Here is a 23364-nt window from a genome sequence, read left to right as displayed (position 1 = left end):
CCCTTCCATACCTCTGATTCTATTATATTCAACAGTCAATATTGTTCATCAGATTTTTTTAATTTTCTTGGTTTTTAGATTCACTTGTTGATAGTTACATATTTGTTGTTCATAATTTATATCTTTGTTTACTTTCTCTTCTGAAAGAACCCCCTTCAGCAATTCATACAATTCTGGTTTGGCAGTGATGAACTCCTTTAGCTTTTTTTTATTAGTGAAGCTCTTTATCTGACCTTCGATTCTGAGTGATAGCTTTGCTGGGTAGATTATTTTTGGCTGTAGGTTGTTGCTATTCATCACCTTGAATATTTCTTGCCATTCCCTTCTGGCCTGCATGGTTTCTGTTGAGAAGTCAGCTGACAATCGTATAGGTGCTCCTTTATAGGTTACTACCTTCTTTGCTCTTGCTTCTTTTAATATTCTCTCTTTGTCTTTTGCTCTTGGAATTTTAATAATGATGTGTCTCGGTGTGGTCCTCTTTGGATTCCTTTTGTTTGGAGTTCTGTGCGTTTCCTGGACTTGTAAGTCTAATTCTTTCACCAGGTGGGGGAAGTTTTCTGTCACTATTTCTTTCAGTATGTTTTCCATATCTTGCTCTCTCTCATCTTCTGGGACCCCCATAATTGTGATGTTGGTTCGCTTGAAGTTGTCCCAGAGGTTTCTTACATTATCTTCAATTTTCTGGATTCTCTTGCCTTCTAGCTTCTGTGGAGGAGTGTCTTCTGCTTCTTTATGTTCCAAATCTTTGACTTGATTCTTGTGATCTTCCATTCTGTTTTTAGGACTCTGTATAATATTTTTTATTTCAGAGAATGTATTTTTTATTTCTTGTTGATCCCTTATCATTTCTTGTTGATTCTTTATCATTTCTTATGACTCCTTATTAATTCTAGTTGATCTCTTTTCATATCCTCATAGGCCTTATCCATCTTTTCTAGGAAATTCTTGAAAAACCTTATAAGCGTAGATTTGAACTCTATATCCAGTCGCTTTTTGTCCTCCATTTCTTTCGTTTGTAGTATATTTCTTTGTCGCATTTCGCAGTTACAGATGGGATGGGGTTTCAGGGTGGAGCCTGCAGCTTTGGCTTCCGTCAGCCCCGCCCTATGCGGGTCCTTCAGTGCTTGCTGCCGGCGCCTCTGAGGGAAAGGTGCCCTCGATTTACGCCTGCTGCCAAACAGTCTATGCTCTCCCCCAATGAGCCCGGTATTGGGGTTCAGTTCAGTTGGAAGTGGAGTTGGAGGTGGCGTTCAGAGCAGTCTGGAGCCCTGGTCTCCTTCCCGTCAGGGCAATCCCATGGCACAGCCGACCGTCCCTTCTCTGTGCACAGTGTGCGTGCTGCCGGGACCTCCTTTAGCCACTTCCCCGGGGTTCCGCCTTACAGCCCGGCTTCCTATGGCTGAGCCTGAGTCCCTGGGGTCTGGCCCAGAACTGGGGTTCAGAGCAGTCGGGGGCCCAGCACAGTCGGAGTTTTATCTCCTTTCTGCTAGGGAACGCCCGCCAGGCACTCAGCCTCTCCCTCCTCTCTGGCTCCGTCCTCTCCACTCGCCGCGTCTCCGTACCTTGGGCTTTTCCAGCTCCTCCGAGCCTCCTCCTGGTTTTCTCCTTGCTTCTCGCTGTAGAATTTTCAGTCAGTCAACCTTCCTGTAGTTCTGGGCAATGTCCGTTTTATATTTTAGTTGTATTTTATTGAAATTGTTGTGTGCAGCTGCGGCTAGGTGTTCACCTGGGCACAGCCATCTTGGATCTCCCCCGCTGGAATGTTTTAAAGCAAATCCCAAACAGCATATAATTTCATCTGTAAAACTATAGATTTTTTTTTTTTTTTTACTCAGTGGGATAGGCATAAGAGGCTAATAAACGATTTAAAACAAAAAGCAAACAAGTATACTGTAAACAAATGGCAGCATGCCTTTGAAAAGTATCTTGTGTTCTTATCTTTCCTGAGCTAGATCAGTGAGTGGATCTAGTAATTATTTTTCTTAAGACAAATTTAGATGCTGTAAGAGCTATTTATGCAATGGGATGAAAAAGAATGTATAGTTTAAGAAGTTTTCCTGTCATTATCTGAAAAGCATATATTTACTTACAATAAGCCTTTATAGAAGGACCTTAGCTTCCCTGAATCCTTGTTCTCATCATACATTAAAAAAATATATATATTGATATTTTATTGATTTTTTGAAGAGAGGAAGGGAGAGAGATAGAGAGCTAGAAACGTCGATGAGAGAGAAACATCGACCAGCTGCCTCTTGCACACCCCCTATCGGGGATGTGCCCGCAACCAATGTACATGTCCTTGACCAGAATCGAACCTGGGACCTTTCAGTCCGCAGACTGACGCTCTACCACTGAGCCAAACCGGTTTCGGCTCATCATACATTTAAAAAAATATATATATTTTATTGATTTTCTTACAGAGAGGACGAGAGAGGGATAGAGAGTTAGAAACATTGATGAGGGAGAATCATTGATCAGTTGCCTCTTGGACACCCCCTACTGGGGATGTGCCCGCAACCAAGGTACTTGTCCTTGACCAGAATCGAACCCTGGACCTTTCAGTCCGCAGGCCAACGCTCTATCCACTGAGCCACAGCGGTTTTGGCTCATCATACATTTGATCAGTGTATTCCTTCCCCCTTCTGCTCACTTATTTGTGAGTGAAGCTTTAATTTAGGAATTTAGTGTTCATCTGCATGTCATAATCTATCTGTTTTACTGTCTGCCTTCTTAGACTGTAAACCACTGTCCGGTTGGTATGAAATCTTAGTCATCCCCTAACCACTGCCCTGCCAGCCTGATTGATGTCTAACTGCCCCCCTGCCAGCCTCTTTGCCCCCAACTTCCCTCCTCTGCTGGCCTTGTCACCCCTAACTGCACTCCCCTGCTTGCCTGATTGTCCACAACTGCCCTCCCTTGTCGGCTGGGTCCCTCCCAACTGCCCTCCCCTGCTGGTCATCTTGTATCCACATGGCAGCAGCCATCTTTAACCACATGGGGTCAGCCAGCTTGTGTGTTGTAGTGATGGTTAATCTGCATATTACTGTTTTATTAGATAGGATAGAAGCCTGGTGCATGGGTGGGGGCCAGCTGGTTTGCCCTGAAGGGTGTCCAGGATCGGGGTGGGGGTTCCCTTGGGGCGTGGGGCTGCCTGAGCGAGGGGCCTGTGGTGGTTTGAGGCCGGCCAACACCTCCCCCCCCCCAGTAGCAACCCAAGTGGAGGCCCTGGTATTTGGAATTTATTTACCTTCTACAATTGAAACTTTGTATCCTGGAGCAGAGCCAAGTCTTCTGCTTGCTCTGCGGCAGCAGCCAGTTCTGATGGGATTTATGTATCTTCTTTAATTGAAACTTTGTAGCCTGAAGTGGACACCTAGGTCAGCCAGGGCAGGTGGAAAGCTTGGCTTCCTCCAAGCCTCCCTCCTGCTCTTTGTGGTGGCAGCCATCTTGGCTGGGGTTGATTTGCATATTCATTCTGATTGGCTGATGGTCGTGGTTGGTGGATGTAGCGGGGTAGTGGTTAATTTGCATATTACTCTTTTATTAGTAGGATGTATTGTAAATTAAAAGATAAACTGAATATTTGGAAACTCATAAAAACTTAATTTCCTTTCTTTAGTGATAGAGCTTATATTTGAAGATTTTTGTTTTAAAGTTATTTTATATTTTTCTCCCAGTGAATTTTTAGCAGAAGACAGTCAAGAGAAGTTTTGGAATTTTGTAGAAGCCAGTCAAAGTATTGGATCGTCAGATCATCACGGTAAATTGAAGCCAATGCTGCTTTGACTTTGTTGTCTGGGAAAATATCGGGAAAATGCTCTTTCAGAGTATATGTGGCACGGCAGTGAATAGGATTCCATTTTAACTTAATCACTAGAGTTATGATGGCAGCCAGCAGAGCCAACACAGACTAATAATAATTTTTGAAGTTTATAACTTTGGCTTTAAGCACTATCTTTGACTTTCACCCTCTTTTTTTGTGTTGTTTTATTAAAAACTAGAGGCTCAGATCACAAAAGTTGTGCACAGGGTGGGGCGTGTCCCTCAGCCCAGCCTGCACGCTTTCCAATCTGGGACCCCTCGAGGGATGTTCAACTCTCCGTTTAGACCCAATCCCAGTGGTCTAAACGGACAGCCGGATATCCCTCTCACAATCCAGGACTGCTGGCTCCCAACTGCTCGCCTGCCTGACTTCCTAATTGCCCCTAACCGCTTCTGCCTGCCAGCCACATCACCCCCTAACCATAACCACTCCCCTGCCAGCCTGATTGATGCCTAACTGCTCCCCTGCCAGCCTCTTTGCCCTCAACTTCCCTCCTCTGCTGGCCTGGCCACCCCTAACTGCCCTCCCCTACAGGGTTGATCTCCTCCAACTGCCCTCCTTTGCAGACCTGGTCACTCTTAACTGCCCTCCCTTGCAGGCCTGGTGCCTCCCAACTGCCCTCCCCTGCTGGCCATCTTGTGGTGGCCATCTTGTGTCCACATAGGGGTAACATCTTTGACCACATGGGGGCAGCCATCTTGTGTGTTGGAGTGATAGTCAAATAGGATAAAAGCCTGGTGCATGGGTGGGGGCCAGTTGGTTTGCCCTGAAGGGTGTCCCCGATCTGGGTGGGGGTTCCCTTAGGGTGTGGGGTGGCCTGGGCGAGGGGCCTGTGGTGGTTTGCCGGCTGGCCACACCTCCCCTCCCCCATGACCTAAGCGGAGGCCCTGGTATCTGGAATTTATTCACCTTCTACAATTGAAACTTTGTAGCCTCTAGCGGAGCCAAGCCCCCTGCTCACTCCTGCTTTTGCCATTTCTGTGTAGGTTCATGTATCTTCTATCATTGAAACTTTGTATGGTGGAGTGGAGGCCTAGGCCAGCCAGAGCAGGTGGAAAGCTTTGCTTCCTCCATTGCTGGGGTAACCCTACCCTGCTCTCTCCAGCTCCTTGGCTGCCGCCATTTTTCTTGGGATTTATCTTCTATAATTGAAACTTTGTATCCTTGAGTGGAGGCCTAGGCTGGCCAGGGTATGTGGAAAGCTTGGCTTCCTCTATAGCCTTGGAAATGCAAGCCTCTCAACTGTTCCCTGTGGCTACAGCCATCTTGGTTGGGTTAACTTTCATACTTGCTCTGATTGGCTGGTGGGCATGGTTGGTGGGCGTGACTTGAGTGGAGTGATGGTTAATTTGCATGATACTCTTTTATAGGTAGAATGTGTGACTATTTTGTGGAAGTCAAAGTCATTTAGTATTAAGTTAATACCCATCAGAATTGATTCATTAAAAAAAAATAAACCAATTATATAAGTGATCTATTATCTGTTAAGTCTAACCTGTTTATTTATTTATTTATTGGTTAATCCTCATGTGAGGATACTTTTTCCATTAATTGTTAGAGTGGAGGAGAGGGAGGAGGACACAGTGAGAGAAACAGCAGTATGAGAGGGACACATCAATTGGTTGCCTTCCACATGTGCCCCGACCTGGGCTTGGGATCCAATCTGCAACCCAGGTTCGTGCCCTTGACTGGGAATTGAACCCTAGACCCTTCAGTGTGTGGACTGATGCTCTCACCTCTTCACAACACTGGTCAGAGCAAGTTTGTTATTAAGTTAGTGCCACCAAAAATGTTTTCTATTATGTCTGCCAGCCACTCACAGATTGAGTGTCAGGTATCAATTAAATTACAATGTAAATTTTCTCCTTTGTTTACAGATTATGATGTGCTTTTATATACATTTTCTAATTGAATATAAGCTATATAGAGTATAAAAATGAATAAAGATATATGAGTAGCTAAAACCTTGGTATTAAATTGACAGGCGCATTTGAAGAGAAAATATCTAAAAATTTTGTGACTGCTACCGCTGCTAAAAGTAAACTAAATTAATTAAAAAAAAATATTTTATTGATTTTATACAGAGAGGAAGGGAGCGAGATAGAGAGTTGGAAACATCGATGAGAGAGTCATCGATCAGCTGCCTCTTGTAGACCCCCTACCGGGGATATGCCCGCAACCAAGGTACATGCCCTTGACCGGAATTGAACCCGGGACCCTGCAGTCCCCAAGCCGACGCTCTATCCATTGAGCCAAACCGGTCCCGGCTAATTTTAACATAGATTTTTATTCATACAATATGTATTTAAAAAGTTCTGTCTGAGTTTTCTTTTGGTATAAACACAGAACAATTTTGAACAAGCACCTGTAAGTTTTAGTTATGTAATTCAGAGTCAACTAGAATTGTTTGAGTTATCAGAAAAATCATTTTACATTTAGTTTATAATTTTATGAAACAATAAAGTGGGCTTATAATGAATTTGAACTGTGACATATAAATGACATGTCTTCATTATAAGTGGTAGTGTTCTTGATTAGAATGATGTGAGTATGAATTCTTGAAAGTGATTGTGAAAGTATGTTAAACATTTTATTTGAACTATTATCTGTAGTCTACCACCCAAAGATATTCATCAACATTCTGACACAACTTTGCGATATTCCTTTGTGATCTCTTTTTCTATAATACTTAGATGCTAATTCAGACTGTCCGTTTATATTTTGCTTTTTAAAATGTTAATATTTTCTAAAGAAAAGCTATATGAAAGGTTATACTTACAGAGAAAAATCTTGTTGCCTCCCTCTTTTTGTTTCTCTCCCATATTTTAAAAAATGTATTTCATTAATTTTTTACAGAGAGGAAGGAAGAGGGGGAGAGAGTTAGAAACATTATTGAGAGAGAAACACTGCTTCCTGCACACCCCGTACTGGGGTTTCGCCCACAACCAAGGTAGTACATGCCCTTGAACGGAATCGAACCTGGGACCCTTGAGTCTGCAGGCCAACGCCCTATCCACTGAGCCAAACTGGTTAGGGCTCTCCCATTTTTTATAACCATTTAATTTGGTTAGCCTTTAAATTTTTTTTTTTTTTGCAACAAAAACATATCTATTCTTATTTCTCATTCTTTCTTAGAGTGAAAAATGATAGCTTATGGTATATATTGTTTTATTTGTTGCACTTTTCATTTAGCAACATATCCTTGGGGTTTTTTCATATTGGTTCATGTCCTTTTTTCTTCCTAATTTGTTCCAATTGTTTGTTTAAATGCTTTATCCCAAACTATAGTTTTATCAGCATCATTTAATACCTTGCACTTCCTCATCACCTGGCTGAGGAGTGTTGGGTTATTCGAGTAGATAGCATGTAGTAGGCACTAGGGATACAAAGACAAATAAGTCATAGTTTCTGCCTATGGGGACTCAGACTATATGGGGAGGAGTAGGTAGTGAATAAGTAATTTAGTAATAATGTGAATGAAAGAGGTAAGCAAAGAAATATGAGAGCAAAGAAAAGATGTACTTGGTCCAATGAAGCATGGGTGGTATTGGGGGTGTCTTGGAGTACTTAACTAGCAGTCCCATGTAGAAGGAAGACTGGACAAAAGGTAGAAGGGAGGAAAAGTCCACTTGTGTACTCCAGGGAATTCGGAGCATCTGACAGTAGTTCCAGACAGTATAGTGGTGAAATGTTGCTTTCCCAGGCCTGAGTGTCACAGAGCTCTATACCTTACAAGCTATCTTACTGGGATATCTCCAGTCATGGGACTATTTTGCTTCATATTTTTCTTCGCAGGCACTGATTCCTCCTATTATCGTGCAGTATTGGGAGCTGCATTTCCGTTTTTGTCACCTCTGCAGCAGAATTTGCTGAAATTTTCTCTGTCTCTCCATTCCTACTCTGCTACAATTCAAGCCTTCCAGCAGGTGAGTGCAGTGCTTTCATGTAACAGTGTTTGTTAAGGGTTGTATAGCATGATAATCAGATATATTGCAGTTGCATTGAGGGGCTGTAACTTTTCTGCTTAAAATTTTCTAGGATTTATGATTTGTTTGTAAATAAGCAAAGTTGTTAAAACCTTCAAAACACATAATATAAGTAATATAATTTCTTATTTTCATTTAAGAAATTTAAAAAGAATATATATACAAAAAAGAGACTATGAGACTTCATTTGTACAATACAATATAGCCTAGGAGGTAGTCTTTGTTTTTGTTTTTTTAATCCTCACATAGGATATTTTTTTCATTGCTTTTTCAGAGAGTGAAAGGAAGGGAGAGAGGAGGAAGAGAAAGAGAGAAACATTGATGTGAAAGAGACACATCTACTGATTGCCTCCTTCATAATCCCCGACCAACCAGGGTTCGGGAGCGAACCCACAACCCAGGTACATGCCCTTTGTCAGGAATTGATCCTGAGACCCTTCAGTGTGTGGGCTGATGCTCTAACCTTTGAGAACACTGGCCAAGGCAGAAGGTATAGTCTTGCTAAACCAATGGACCCTCACTCTGATCACAGCCTGTAGATCTCAAAGCAGTTCACAGGAAATAGAGACATGGGAAATGTGAGGCAGTATAGCAGGGGTACAATCAGCAAAATCCAGCATTTGGGAGCAGTGGTTCTCAACCTTTCTAATGCCACGGCCCTTTAATACAGTTCCTCATGTTGTGGTGACCTACAACCATGGAATTATTTTTGTAGCTACTTCATAACTGTAATTTTGCTACTGTTAACGAATCGTAATATAAACCTCTGTGTTTTTTGATGGTCTTAGGTGACCCTGCTAGTGGTTCTCAACCTGTAGGTTGCGACCCACAGGCTAAGAACTGCTGCTGTATAGCCTAAAACCATTGGAGAATACAGATATTTACATTATAATTCACTAATAGTAGCAAAATTACAGTTATGAAGTAGCAACGAAAATAATTTCATGGTTGGGGGTCACCACAGCATGAGGAACTGTATTAAAGGGTCATGTCATTAGAAAGGTTGAGAACCACTGCCTTAGAGTAACATGATTTGATAACTTCAACAAATAAGTTAAAAGGAAAGGGGAACTGGGAAGGAGGCACTTCAAAAGAGACTGAAAATGTGTCAACTTAATGCAATTTGCAGATCTTGTTGGATTTTTCTAAAAATATATTTTTATTATTGACTAGTGGCCTGGTTCATGGATTCATGCACATTGAAATGAAATTAATTAGTAGAAATGTTTTAATATCACTATTTGTTCTTTCTCTATAATAGAAGTGTCAGAGATGAAAGGAAATTAGTAAAATGTATATGAAAATATATATAAATTGCTTAATAAATAAACAATATAACAACAAAAACATTACATAAAAACAACAAAAACATAAAACAAAATAAAAAACATGGTATAAAAACAACATTGATAAAACAATGACTGACAAATTGATTAAACTCATTTTAATATCTCTGTATATCACATTAAGAGTAAAAACATTGCCAAAACTGGTTTGGCTCAGTGGATAGAGTGTCAGCCTGCGGACTGAAGGGTCCCAGGTTTGATTCCGGTCAAGGGCATGTGTTTTGGTTGTAGGCACATCCCCAGTGGGGGGTGTGCAGGAGGCAGCTGATGGATGACTCTCTCTCATCGATGTTTTTGACTATCTCTCTCCCTTCCTGTCTGTAAAAACATCAATAAAATATATTTTTTAAAAAAAGAAGAGTAAAAACATTTTCAGAGTGCTTGACTAATGTCAACAAAAACAACCAAATTCACGATTGACAGTGACAGATCGAAACACGTGTGATTGGCACCAGCGAGAATATTATATATATCATACATGCGTGAGTCAACATTTATTTTTAAACTAGAGGCCAAAAGTACAGAGTCAACAGGATGAGGCAACACATACCATGTTGAAGATAAATATCTTACTGGCCCTGCCGATAATGCCAGCATCGATGCACATCTTTGTATTGAACAGAGTTGCTGAGATGACAGGGAACCAATAGGATCTGTTTTGATGTATCTTAATGGAACCAGTTTGCCATTGCAAGGACTATAGGTCGCAGCAAAGATGTTTAAGAAATATATATATGTGAAAAGCAGTTCTATGTAGGGCACATGTGTCAAACACAAGGCCCGCGGGCCAAATCCGTCCTGCCAGGCCTTGCAATGTGGCCCGCACCGCGCTGTCATCACTGCACTCCGCTGCGTTTCCATCACAATGACAGTTTATGACTGTTCAGTAAACCATTCGGCCCGCGATTTAGGCTGGATTTTAGATTTTGGCCCCTTCTCTGATTGAGTTCGACACCCCTAATGTAGGGATTTCCTGCAGAATTTGCCATGCTTACACTATTGTTGGAGCAGCATTTGAGGATGCCCTGGGTTAAGGTATCTGAGGCAGCCATTTCCCAGACCCTGGATCACCAGTAGGCCTGCACATTGGACTGGACAGTGTTAAAGCAGAAAGCAGCCATCAGGCAGCTTCAGGTGGGCGGGGTCAGCAGGCCCACCCCCACAGGTTTCTGAGCATGAATTGAGGAACAGAAGAGCTGTGTTGTGATCCGAGCAGCATTTGTTTCTCCCCAAACGTACAAGTTTTAGTTCTTCTGTACACTAGCTCAGTGTTTCCCAACCTTCTCTCATGATGAGAATCACCTGGTGGAGTTGTTAAAACACAGATTCCTGAATCCCAACTAAGAAGTGCTAAACTAGAAGTTTTGGGAACATATAGGTAAAATTGTATACTTAACTAGTGCTCTAAGACAGATTTTATATACAGAGCACTAAGTTAGGTATGCAATTTTACCTATATGTTCTCAAAAATTCTAGTTTAGCACTTCTTAGTTGGGATTCAGGAATCTGTGTTTTAACAACTCCACCAGGTGATTCTCATCATGAGAGAAGGTTGGGAAACACTGGGATAGAGCATTGTCCTGCAGACTGAAGGGTCCTGGGTTCGATTCTGGTCAGGGGCATATGCCCGGTTGCGGGCCCTGTCCGTGGTTGGGTGTGTGCATGAGGCAGCCGATTAATGATTCTCTCTCTTCATTGATGTTTCTGTCTCTCCCTCTTCCTCTGCCTCTAAAAATTAAAAATACTTTTTTTAAAAAGTGGTGGCTTCTTGTTTGCAAGGCAGCTTATTTGGTAGCAACCAAAGATTCTGTGTTTGAGCACATGAGAGACTGCCTGCTCACCTGGGTCAGGGCACATACACAAGTCAACCAGTGAATGCATAAATAAGTGGAACAACAAATCAATATTTTTCTCTCTTTTTAAAAAAAAATATATTTTCATTGATTTCAGAGAGGAAGGGAGAGGGAGAGAGAGATAGAAACAATGATGAGAGAGAATCATTGATTGGCTGCCTCCTGCACATCAATTCCGCAACCCAGGCATGTGCTCTTGACCAGAATCAAACCTGAGACCCTTCGGTCCGCAGGTCGTTGCTCTATCCACTCAGCCAAACTGGTGGCTTTCTTTTTGTCTTTCCCATTTTCTTCCCCTCCCTCCTTGCCTTCCTCCCTCCCTCCCTACCTACCTCTCCCTTCTCTTCTCACTTCTTCCCTCTTTCCTCTCCTCCCCCCCTCTGAAATCAACAAATTATAAGCATTTTTTTTTTTTCTCACAGAAATTTAGTTAACATCTTAAAACTGAAAATGTATGTATGCTGCTTAGGTAAATGCAAACACTAAACATTTATGTATTCTGGAATTTTATTTTTATTTTGAAATGGGAGCTTATTGATTTACAAGTTCATTAAAAACTAAAACATGTTTCTGTAAAAAAAAGAGAAGTTTGTATTTCTGTTATCCCTCCACCCCTTTTCTTACAGTAGCTTTGTATGGGACTTGATATTGAGGCTTTGATGTGAAATTAGTTTTAGTTTTAGAAATTGACACGGCTCCCTTTTCTGTTGATTTTATCTAAATGTTAAAAAATAAGGGTGGTTTAAAAAATAGTGGCTTGCTTTCTGAAATTTTTTGACTTAGATCCTCACCTGTGCTTTTATTTGGACTTTCTCTTTCATTGCCTCTATCTTTCTGTCCAACACCAATTTTCTTTTGCCCTCAGCAGTTTTTCCTTAGAGTGGGGCACTAAAGGGAGTCCTACTTGTGAGTTTGAGAGTTCAGAGTGGCTTAACTGCCCTAAGCCCTTTAAACTTTACCAGGAGCCCCTTGGGTTCCCCTGATACGAGATCAAACACCCATTGGCCACGACTTCCCAGTGAAATCTCTTGGCTGCTGTGGGCTCTCTTGTTCTCAGGGTCATCTAAATCTCTCGTTTCTTGTTCTCTGTGTCCTTTTCTGTGGCCTCCTGATAAGGTGGGTCTTGCTTGGGTTTTGTATCATGGGGATTTCTTTCTACCTATTTTCTTCATAAATGTGTCCATTGGCTTTTTGCTTTTTGTTATCTAGTTGCTTTGTTTTTGTGGGGAACTTTGGAAAATTAAAAAATTATGCTGTCAGTTGCCTGTTGTGCAGAATTTTATTACTTTTAAAAATATATATATATATTTTTATTTTATTTTTTTATTATTATTTTTTTAATATATTTTATTGATTTTTTTTGCCCCCCTCCCTCCCTCCCACACATCCCCTCCCTCCCCAGAGTTTTGTGTCCATTGGTTGTACTTATATGCATGTATAAAAGTCCTTCGGTTGATCTATTATCTCCCCCAGATCTTCCTCCCCTCCCCGCTGTAATTTGACAGTCTACTTGTTGATATACTGTCTCTATATCTATCTTTTGGTTCATCAGTTTATAATGCTCTTTATTACCCACAAATGAGTGAGGTCATGTGGTGTATATATATATATTTTTATTTCAGAGAGGAAGAGAGAGGGAGAGAGAGAAATAGAACAGCAGTGATGAGAGAGAATCATTGATTGACTGCCTCCTGTATATCCCCTACTGGGGATTGACCTGGGCATGTGCCTGTGACTAGAATTGAACCTGGGACCCTTTGAGATTGATGCTCTATCCACTGAGCCAAACCAGCTAGGGCCAGAATTTTATTCCTTTTTAATGATAGTGGTATTATGTCATTGTAAAAACCTCTTATTGCGACATACTAAAACATTACAAATGACATGAAATGTTATTTAGAATTTATGTTGTAATGACTCAGTGATGTGTCCTAGAAAGGTAAATGAAATAAATTGGCCATGAGTTGATAATTTTGAATACTAGTCGCCAGGTGCATGAATTTGCACATTGAAAGGCAATTATTTAGAAGAAATATTTTAATATCACTATTTGCCCTTTCTTTATAAACCAAATTCACAACTGACAATGACAGATGGAAACATACTCATACGATTGGCACCAGCGAGAGCTTTATATGCATCTCACATGCGCGAGTCAACTTAGCTTTTTTTTTTTTTTTAAATATTTTATTGATTTTTCACAGAGAGGAAGGGAGAGAGATAGAGAGCCAGAAACGTCGATGAGAGAGAAACATCGACCAGCTGCCTCTTGCACACCCCCTACTGGGGATGTGCCCGCAACCAAGGTACATGCCCTTGACCGGAATTGAACCTGGGACCTTTCAGTCCGCAGACCGACGCTTTACCACTGAGCCAAACCGGCTTCGGCTCAACTTAGCTTTTTATAGATCTAGAATAAACTTGCTTCATTAGACCTGCTTTATTTCTTTATTCTTTTTTTTTTTTTTAAATCAATCTTTATTGTTCATATTGTTACAAAGGTTCCTCATTTCTTCCCCCCTCCACCAGGCTCCCACCCCACCCTCTGCCCCCTCCCCTCCCCCATTGTCCTCATCCATAGGTGCACAGTTTATGTTCAGTCTCTTCCTCCCTCCCTTTCCCTTATAGTAAATCCCTTTTCCGATAGTAAATCAGTTACTTAGCATTTTTTCATATCAATAATACCTCCACATGCCCAATGATACACTTCACACAAAAGACATTTCCAAATAGGTCAACCAACCTCATCCAGGCCCCGCACAAGGCACTCACAGATCAACATCCCAACGCTATACTAACTCAGCACATCCAGATCTAAGCCTTCATCACTTGATTCAGCAGACCCTCAAGTTCCCGCAAAAGTTTCCAGCCATGTCTGAGAGGCAGCCTTGGGGCGGGAGGCAGGTGAGGAGTGAGCTATTCCAGGCCTGGCTGCTCCGGGCCTGGCCTATGTTGCTATGGTCCGTTCCACAACCAGCTGCTCCGGGTCTGGCCACTGCCGCTCCCGACCTGGTTGCTCTGGGCTTGGCTGTTGCTGCTCCGGGCCTGGTCACACCCGACCGGGTTGCTCTGGGTCCGGCCGCTCTGGGCCTGGCCGCTCCCAGCCTCGCAGCCACTGCTCCGGGCCTGGCCGCACCCGACCCGGCTGCTTTGGGCCCAGCAGCTCCGGGCCTAGCCGCTCCCAGCCTGGCAGCCGCTGCTCCGTGCCTGGCCACACCGGGCCTGGCTGCTCCCAGCCTGGCAGCTGCTGCTTCGGGCCTGGCCACACCCGACCCGGCTGCTTTGGGCCCGGCAGCTCCGGGCCTGGCCGCTCCCAGCCTGGTAGCCGCTGCTCCGGGCCTGGCTGCACCCGACCCGGACGCTCCGAGCCTGGCAGCTCCTGGCCTGGATGCTCCCGGCTCTGCCACTGCTGTTCTAGGCCTGGCTGCTCCTGACCCGGCTGCTCTGGGCCCGGCTTCTCCGGGTCTGGCCACTCCTGGTCTGGGTGTTCCTGGACTGGCCACCCTGGGCTTGGCCGCCTCCGCCTCAGGCCTGGCTGCTCCAGGCCTGGCTGTTGCTGCTCTGGATCTGGCTGCTGATGCTCTGGGGTCTGGCTGTTGCTGCTCCAGGCCCGGCTGCCACTGCCTTGTGCCTGGCCACTCTAGGCCTGGCCGTTCCAACATTCTGTCCTTTTTTTTTTTTTTTTAAAAGAAAACCTCATTTATGTTGCAATGTTGGCTGCTGAGTTGAGTTCTGACTTAGTCTTTGATTTTTCAAGATCTTCTTTCTTAAGTAATTTTACTATCTTTTGCTCTCACTTGATTTCTTCACATTGAGAACTTCTTTGGTTTCTTTCTCCTTGTCCTGGAAGCTCAGCAGGTTGGCCTGTGGCACCCCTTTGTTCTCCGCGGGCCCCTGCACTGCTTCAGCCTGTTGCCGGGGTCGGCACCACCCAGGAAGCAGCCCCCGGCCTCGCACTCAGCGGTCGAAGGCTCAGGGGCACTCCCCCCCCGCCCCCCCCGGGGGCCCCGTCGCCCAGCTCCTTGCTGGTGCCCGGCTGGCAGGTGTCCGGCAGGGGCTCCTGCTCCTCGTCGCGTTCCTCCAGTCTGGAGCTTTTTTTCTCCTTCCCGCTGGGGTAGTCAACAGTCTGTCTTCTGCGCGCAATGTGCGTGACTCCAGGGGCTCCGCTTTTCTCCGCTTTCCCAGGACTCCACCTCACAGCCCCGTCTCCCTCTGCTTGGGTCTGGGTCCCCAGGGATTGGCCTAGAACTTAGACCTGCTTTCTGATGTAGCTAAACTTTTCCAGCCCAGTGAAGCATCCCAACGTCTCTTTCAGGTAATTGTCAGAAACACAGCAGTAAATATCAACACAAAGCAGATTATTATTGTAGATCACGCAGGGAGAACAAAGGATAAATATTTAACTGCAGCAGTGTTTGACTATAGTTTGTATAGTAGGAAACCTGAGTCATTTTCAAGGTCCACCATTTCTTCTTTTCAGTTGGATGAAGTTTCCAAGCTTTCTAAATCTCCATTTCTGGCTAATGAAAATAGGATTCCAGTGAGTCTTCTGTGAGGATCAAATGAGATGAGGCATGGAAAACGCTTCACAGACATTTGGTTAACATGTAAAATGTTTGCACCTGGTTATAAAGCAAGTTGAGTTCCTGGGCTGGAGAAACTGCAAGGAGGCTAGTCGCTAGGGAGAGGAAGCCGGGCGTTGCTATGTGACATCATTACTGGTGCCCACAGCCACCATTGCGGGGCTGGGCTGTGGGCTGTATTTGTGCCCTGGGGTCTCGGCAGTGTTGGCTGTGGTTTGGTGGGCTGCCCTTCCATGGTGGTGGCGGGCCCGATGTCCCATTGGGGGAAGCTGAGTGTTTCTTTGTGGGCACTAGGTCCGCAGTGCTGTTTCTATGTAAATGGCCAGTGCGCATCATGGCCGCTCCTGCATTGAGCATCTGCCCTCTGTTGGTCAGTGCACATTATAGTGACCGGTTGGACAGTCAGACACTTAGCATATTAGTCTTTTATATATAGAGACTAGAGGCCCGGTGCATGAAATTGGTGTACAAAGGTGGGTGATTCCTCCAGCTGTGCCTACACCCTCTGCAATTCGGGATCCCTGCACCTTTTTCTTATCTAGCTAACCTCTTCACATTTAAAAAAATTAACTGAAATATCACCTACTCTCGGAAATCCTCTTTGAACAAATGTCTTTACAATCTGTATTAAGTATTTTCATAGTATATCTTTCTTTTTCTTTAACAGCTACTTAGAGTGGATGCAATGTGGTTTTCATTCTTAAATCTGAATTTTTTTTTTCTCTTGCTCTTGTAATAGCAAAGCTTACCCAATTTATATTTTCCCTTCAAGGGCTTATATTTGGCTCCCTGCTTTTTTTCAAGCAATTAATTTGGATTGTAATAGTAAGCCTCACTTGTAATCAAGCCTGTAAGTCTCTCTTTCTGAATATTTCTGTAATACCTATCACTTTAGCATACCAGAGATTGTGTTCATAACAATATATAAGAAAATAACAGCCGAAACCAGTTTGGCTCAGTGAATAGAGCGTCGGTCTGCGGACTGAAAGGTCCCAGGTTTGATTCCTGTCAAGGGCATGTACCTTGGTTGCGGACACATCCCCAGTAGGGGTGTGCAAGAGAATTGATGATTCTCTCTTATCAATGTTTCTAACTCTCTATCTCTCTCTCTTCCTCTTTGTAAAAAATCAATAAAATATATTAAAAAAAGAGAAAATAACAGTAAATGTCCCCTGATCATTTGATCTTGTAATATTTTATAGTAAAATGTATTATTCTAGTAATTTAACTATTACAAAACTGAGGCATACAGAAATAAATTACTTTGAACAATAAAGAATGACTCAAATATCACAGCATTGTACACTTAGGGCCTCCCTCCCTTGTCCTGTGCCTCAAATATCATAGCATAGTACACAGTTCACATGGAACTCAGCTTCCTTTAAAGTAGGAAGGGATGCCATACTCACGAATCAGCTGATTTTTATTTAAGGGCCTCACTGCACCTTGTTCTGCACCTTTGCTGAGGGGTGAGTAGGGGCTGGGGGAATTTGAGGAAACCCAGACAGAATTCTCCTCATAAAAGCTTTTGCTAAGCTGGCCACCAGGACCACCGGGCATCTGTCCAATTAAAAACCGGACACACAGCAATAACATATGCACTGTCTCCTACTGCTAATGTGTGCGGATCAAACCTCAGCCTGCAGGAGCTCAACCTGCAGTCAGGACTAGGCCTCTGGGTAGACCTGGGCTGGTGCTTCTAATTCGGGAGAGGGACTTCCCGTGGCTGCAGGCTGGAGGGGACCAGGTCCCTCACGCAGGCGGGTCAGCGGAGCTCGGCCTGGCCCATTCACCCACTGATTGCAGGTCAGCCCGGCCTGTCCTGTTCACCCCATGATCGTGGGGGTCAGCGTGGCCCGGACCGTTCACCCAGTGGTTGCAGGGTGGCTTGGACCTGGGCTCTTTGCCCCGTGCTCACGGGGGCTTGGACCACGGCTCTTCGCCCGCCCGGATCCAAGTCGCCTGCCCAGGTCCCCATCTCAGCCTGGGTCCACTGGTGTCTTCAGGTGCTGCCCCCTCTGCTTGCCCATGTCCCCAACTCCATCGGTTGCATAGGGCTTCTGCCTCCACTGCCTGTGATATGCAAATTTACCTGACATCTTTGCTGGGTTAATTTGCATATCACTCCTGATTGGCTGTGGGTGTAGCATTTTTCTCTTTTATTAGTGTAGATGGGTCACAGGTACATGAGCACTTATTGTACTATTTGTTCTTGTGTTTGCAAGTTTTAGAGTAACTTACAGGGAAAAAAGAATAATGAAAAAATTTTAATATCAATTTTTTTATAGCAAACGTTACATTTCCTCCCTTAATTTTATCTAGAGAAGAAAGGGTCTTAATATTAGTATGTTACACCATCACTAACATACTAATATTCAGACCCCTTCTTCTCTAGATAAAATGATGGTGTAACATACTAAGATTAAGACACCTTCTCTAGATAAAATCTATAGAAGTGCTTATCATTTTACCCTTTCCCTTTTCATATGCTCACTCTTCTCAGGGTGCCTCTCGGTAAAGCTGCAGATTGACTGGTCTCATTCTGCTCTGGCATTAATGGGTTCACTCCAAGCATAATCACCCAGTGTTCAGCCTTTCCCTTATCTTACTGTGCTCATTAATTTTATCTTTCCATTTCTGCAATTTATTTTTAAATTTTATTTTTTTTCCTCATTTTTTTATTAAGGTATTATATGTGTACATACCTTACCGATCCCCACCTCCCCAACTCCCGTACATGCCCTCCCTCCCCAGATTTTTGCGTCCATTGATTATGCTTATATGAATGCATACAAGTTCTTCGGTTGATCTCTTATCTCCCCCATATCTTTCTACCCTCCCCGCTGTAATTTGATAGTCTGTTTCTTTACTGTCTCTGTATCTTTTTTTTTTTTTTTAATATATTTTTATTGATATTCCACAGAGAGGAAAGAACGGGGATAGAGAGCTAGAAACATCAATGAGAGAGAAACATCGACCAGCTGCCTCTTGCACACCCCCCACTGGGGATGTGCCCGCAACCAAGGTACATGCCCTAGACCGGAATCGAACCTGGGACCTTTCCGTCCGCAGACTGACGCTCTATCCACTGAGCCAAACCGATTTCGGCTGTATCTTTTTGTTCATCAATTTATAATGTTCCTTATTATCCATAAATGAGTGAGATCATGTGGTGTTTTTCTTTCATTGACTGGTTTATTTCACTCAGCATAATGTTCTCCAATTCCATCCAGGTCACTGCAAATGATAAGAACTCCTTTTGTATGGCAGCATAGTATTCCATTGTGTAGATCACATGTGTCAAACACAAGGCCCGCGGGCCAAATCCGTCCCGCCAGGCCTTGCAATGTGGCCCGCACCGAGCTGTCATCACTGCACTCCGCTGTGTTTCCATCACAATGACAGTTTATGACTGTCCAGTAAACCATTTGGCCCGCAATTTAGGCTGGATTTTAGATTTTGGCCCCTTCTCTGATTGAGTTCGACACCCCTAGTGTAGATGTACCGTAGTTTTTTGATCATCTGCTGACGGGCACCTAGGCTGTTTCCAGATCCTAGCTATTGTAGATTGTGCTGCTATGAACACAGGGGTACATATATCCTTTTTGATTGGTGTTTCTAGTTTCTTAGGATATATTCCTAGGAGTGGGATTACTGGGTCAAATAGATGTTCCATTTTCAGTTTTTTGAGGAAACTCCATACTGTTCTCCACAGAGGTTGCACCAGTCTGCATTCCTATCAGCAGTGCACGAGGGTTCCTTTTTCTTCACATCCTTGTCAGCACTCTGCAATTTAAAAAAAATATATATATATATATATTATTGATTTTTTACAGAGAGGAAGAGAGAGTGATAGAGAGTTAGAAACATCAATGAGAGAGAAACATCAATCAGTTGCCTCCTGCACACCCCACACTGGAGATGTGCCTGCAACCAAGGTACATGCCCTTGACCGGAATCGAACCTGGGACCTTTCACTTTGTAGGCCAATGCTCTGTCCACTGAGCTGAACAGGTTTCGGCTTGCAATTTTTTTTAATCCCCATTTTTTTTTGGATCTGGGTTATTCCTCTGTTAATTTGCATATAATGCTTAATTAGGACTGCATCCTTATTCTTTGGTACTTAAAATAGACATTTGTAAGCTTAGTTTTCTACAAAGTACATACTGCATTTTCTGGATACCTTTTTATATCTTCTGAGATAGGTTTTTAAAGTTCTGTTTTGTGGGTAATAATAATGCCTTTCTCATGAGCTGATATTGAGAGGAACTAGAGGAAATTATACAAAGAAAGCAGCTACAGCCTTGGCACATGTATTGGCCCCATGAAATGTGGACCAGCTTGGCTGCATGCTCTCCCCCAGCAGTTCACTGCATGGTAGAACGTGGTGCGCCCCCTGCCCTGCTGCTGCCTCCACCGCTGCCTTGGGACAGGCTGTAGATGAGGCTGCAGTCTTCAGTGAGCAGACATATTCCTCAGTTCGGGGTGCTCTTGGTCACACCTTGATGGCATTGGAGGTTATTGCCAGGCACAGCACGACCTCTATGCAGACGAGTGAACTGTAGAAATTCATGACTACTCCACCAAGAAGCCCCATGTGAGTGGTTAACCTGGACGCAGAAGTGTTGAATTGAAAGCTACAGAGCAATTTATAAGATTTGTGACCTGGATGGGGAATCCCTCAGTGCACTTTCTTGCTGTGTTACTTGGTTGAAGAATGGCGGCTTCCTGTCAGGAGGTTCGTTTCATTTCCTATTGCTCCCAAAGTCACTCGCAGCGCTGAAGTAGACTGTTTCTTTGCATCATTTCTGCATTCCATTGTTAAATTCTTTCATCACCCAGTTGAGTGTCCTTTAACTAGATCATGGCTCACAGGAGCTGCCCCGCTCCTGTGGCAGTCACATACAAGAATGTGAGATTTCTTATTACTCACAGTCCAACCACTGAGACCTCCAGACACTCACAGCGGAAGTTAGAAGCATGGCGTTGCCGCATAGTGAGAGTGTGGAGCACCGTCTGGCGCTCTTGTTGTGGGGAAACAAGGAAGGCCTTGTTCTTGATTGGCCTTCGGTGATGCGCCACCATCCATCCAGATGGTTGGCTGGTTAAATCTTATAACAGTAAGTTTCATGAGGGAGCTGGTGTGGTATTGTGGCTCGTGTTGCAGGCCTTGGAGGAGCTCTGGTGCTTGCTGCCTTAGCCTTAGTCGAAGGTGGAATGAAATAGGAAGATGGAGTGAAGCTCCTAAGACAAAGCTGCGTGGAGCTTGTAACAGCAAGCAGCTTCTGTATTTGGAGAAGTTCCCCCCAAAATACGGTTGTGCTTCAAAGATCCCAGCTGTCAGTCCACTGATGCCGCTGCCTTGGGAGTGGAACTTGAGATGGGACCTAATTTGTCTTACATCTGAGCAGACATGTTGGCGTGGTGTATAAGTCTAAAGTGGCTTCCTTAGGGGTGTTGAAAAGCAGTTTTACTGGGCTCTTAGCTTGTCAGAATTGCAACCTTTATTTTTGGGTTCTAATCAACGTATTTTGACACTTAGCAAAGCAAAAGATTGTTACTGTTCAGCATTTAAAATGTGGTTATCATTGGTACCAATTTGCTTTTCCTGAACTTAGGCAGTATTGAGTTATGTCTTTAAATCTATTCCCATGCCAGAATCTTATTGATATACTAGAGGCCCAATGCATGAATTTGTGCACGGGTTGGGTTCCTTGGCCTGGCTGGAGATCAGGGCTGATTTGGGCCACGGGAGGTTGGCTGATGGGCGGGAGGGGTTATGAGAGGTTGGCTGGCCTGGGGAAGGAGCTGAGGGAAGTTCTCATTAGGGCCATCAAGGCCAGGTGGCCAGGGGAGGGACCGTGGGAGCACACTGACCACCAGGGGCAGCTCCTACATTCAGTGTCTGCCCTTGGTGATCAGTGCACGTCATAGTGACCAGTTGAGTGGTCATTCAATCATTCGGTCACTTAGGCTTTTATATATAGATAGTTTAGAGGCCTGGTACATGAAATTTGTGCATGGGGGGACAGGGTCCCCTCAGCTAAGCCTGTACCCTCTCCATTCCTGAACCCCTCAGGGGATGTCTGACTGCTGGTTTAGGTTTGATCCCGGTGATTGGTCCTAAACCACAGTTGGACATCCCTTTCACAATCCTGTACCCCTGCCTCCTAACCACTCACCTGCCTGCCTGCCTGATCATCCCCAACTGCCCACCCCCCTGCCAGCCTGGTCACCCCTAACTGCAACCATCCTCCTCCCCCCTCTGGCCTGGTCGCCCCTTACTGCCCCCTGCTGCAAGCCAGGTCACCCTTACCTGCCTCATGCTGCTGGCCAGGTTGCCCCTAACTGCTTCCTGCTGCCAGCTTGGTTACCCCTCACTGCCCCCCCTGCCAGCCTGGTCACTCCTCACATCCCTCACTAACCCCCTGCCAGCCTGGTCACCCCTTGCAGCCTATTTGCTCGTCTGTCCAGTTGTTTCAGTTGTGAGGGCTCCTGGCTTTTTATATCTATACTAATAAAGAAAAACATGAAAATTGATTGTCCCTATGCTATGCCACCAGCCAATCAGGAACAAGTAAGCAAATTAACCCAACAAAGATGGTGGCAGGAGTGAGCAGGAGGCTTGGGTTGCCCCCCGTGACGGAGGAAACCAAGCTTCCTGTCTGCCCTGCCCTCCACTTAAGAAGGGGCTGGCGGAGAAAAAGGAGGGGCTGGGAGCCTGGGTCACCAGGGGTGTGGCCCGCCTGAAAATGGCCCTCAGCCCCTTACCCAGGCTGGCCACTCCTCAATGGAGTAAGAGCCCTTGCTGAGGGGCCTGGCCAGCCTGCAAACAGCCATCAGCCCCTCACCCAGGCTGGCCATGCCCTCCCAGCGGGGGACCCTCACCCCATGGGGGCATGGTCAGCCTGCAAACAACCACCCTTCGCCCAGGCTGCCCCATATCCCAAGGAACCCCCACCCTGATCCGGGACACCCTTCAGGGCAAACCAGCTGGTCCCCACCATGCACCAGGCCTCTATCTATACTAATAAAAGGGTAATATGGTAATTAGACTGGGAGACCTTCCAGGAGGCCTTAGGGAAGATCTTCTGGACAAAGCCATGGTGGTGAGGCTGAGGTAGAGGCAGTTAGAGGACAAGAGGGGAGGGCAGTTGTGGGTGATTAGGCCAGGATGGGACTGCAGTTGTGGGTGATCAGGCCAGTTGGTGGAGATCAGGCCAGCAGTGGGGGCAATTGGGGTTGAGCATGCCGTCAGTGGGGGTCAGTTGGGGGTGAGCAGGCCATTGGGGAGAGAAGAGGAGGTGAGCAGGCCATTGGGGAGAGAAGAGGAGGTGAGCAGGCCAGCAGGGGAGGCATTTGGGGGTGAGCGGGCCAACAGGGAGAATGGTTAGGGGCAGTCAGGCAGTCAAGTGAACGGTTAGAGCCAGTGGTCCCGGAGTGCGAGAGGAATGTCCAACTGCCGATTTAGGCCTGATCCCTGTAAACCAGCAGTAGGACAGCCTTCAAGCGGTCCCAGATTGGAGAGGGTGCAGACTGGGCTGAGGGTCCTCTCCCCTCCCCGCATGAATTTCGTGCACCCGGCCACTAGTATATGGATAAGAGATTTAGAAAGATTAGGTGCCAAAATACCAGCATAATACTTGTATACTTTAGTTTTATACGGAACTGAAGTCCCAGGAATTATGAATACTCTGGACTTACGTGGTTTCTCCCTCATTTCAAACTTAGAAAGTAGGGCCGATATGGTTATTTGCCTGCTGACTTTATGCT

The 23364-nt window shown here is 44.8% G+C and overlaps 1 protein-coding gene across 1 annotated transcript in view; it reads left to right on the top strand.

The window, feature by feature from the left end:
* The window catches only part of UGGT1 (UDP-glucose glycoprotein glucosyltransferase 1), a 152944-nt gene that overhangs the window by 12059 nt on the left and 117521 nt on the right, over window positions 1–23364 (top strand). Inside the window, 2 exon segments of the mRNA XM_036420289.1 lie at window positions 3678–3760; window positions 7619–7749. Of these exon segments, the coding sequence (XP_036276182.1) occupies window positions 3678–3760; window positions 7619–7749 (214 nt within the window).

The sequence above is a fragment of the Pipistrellus kuhlii genome, unplaced genomic scaffold (genome assembly GCF_014108245.1).
Source record: "Pipistrellus kuhlii isolate mPipKuh1 unplaced genomic scaffold, mPipKuh1.p scaffold_m20_p_66, whole genome shotgun sequence".
Taxonomy (NCBI): domain Eukaryota; kingdom Metazoa; phylum Chordata; class Mammalia; order Chiroptera; family Vespertilionidae; genus Pipistrellus; species Pipistrellus kuhlii.
The sequence above is the reverse complement of the archived record's forward strand: the minus strand, read 5'-3'. Positions and strand labels throughout refer to the sequence as shown.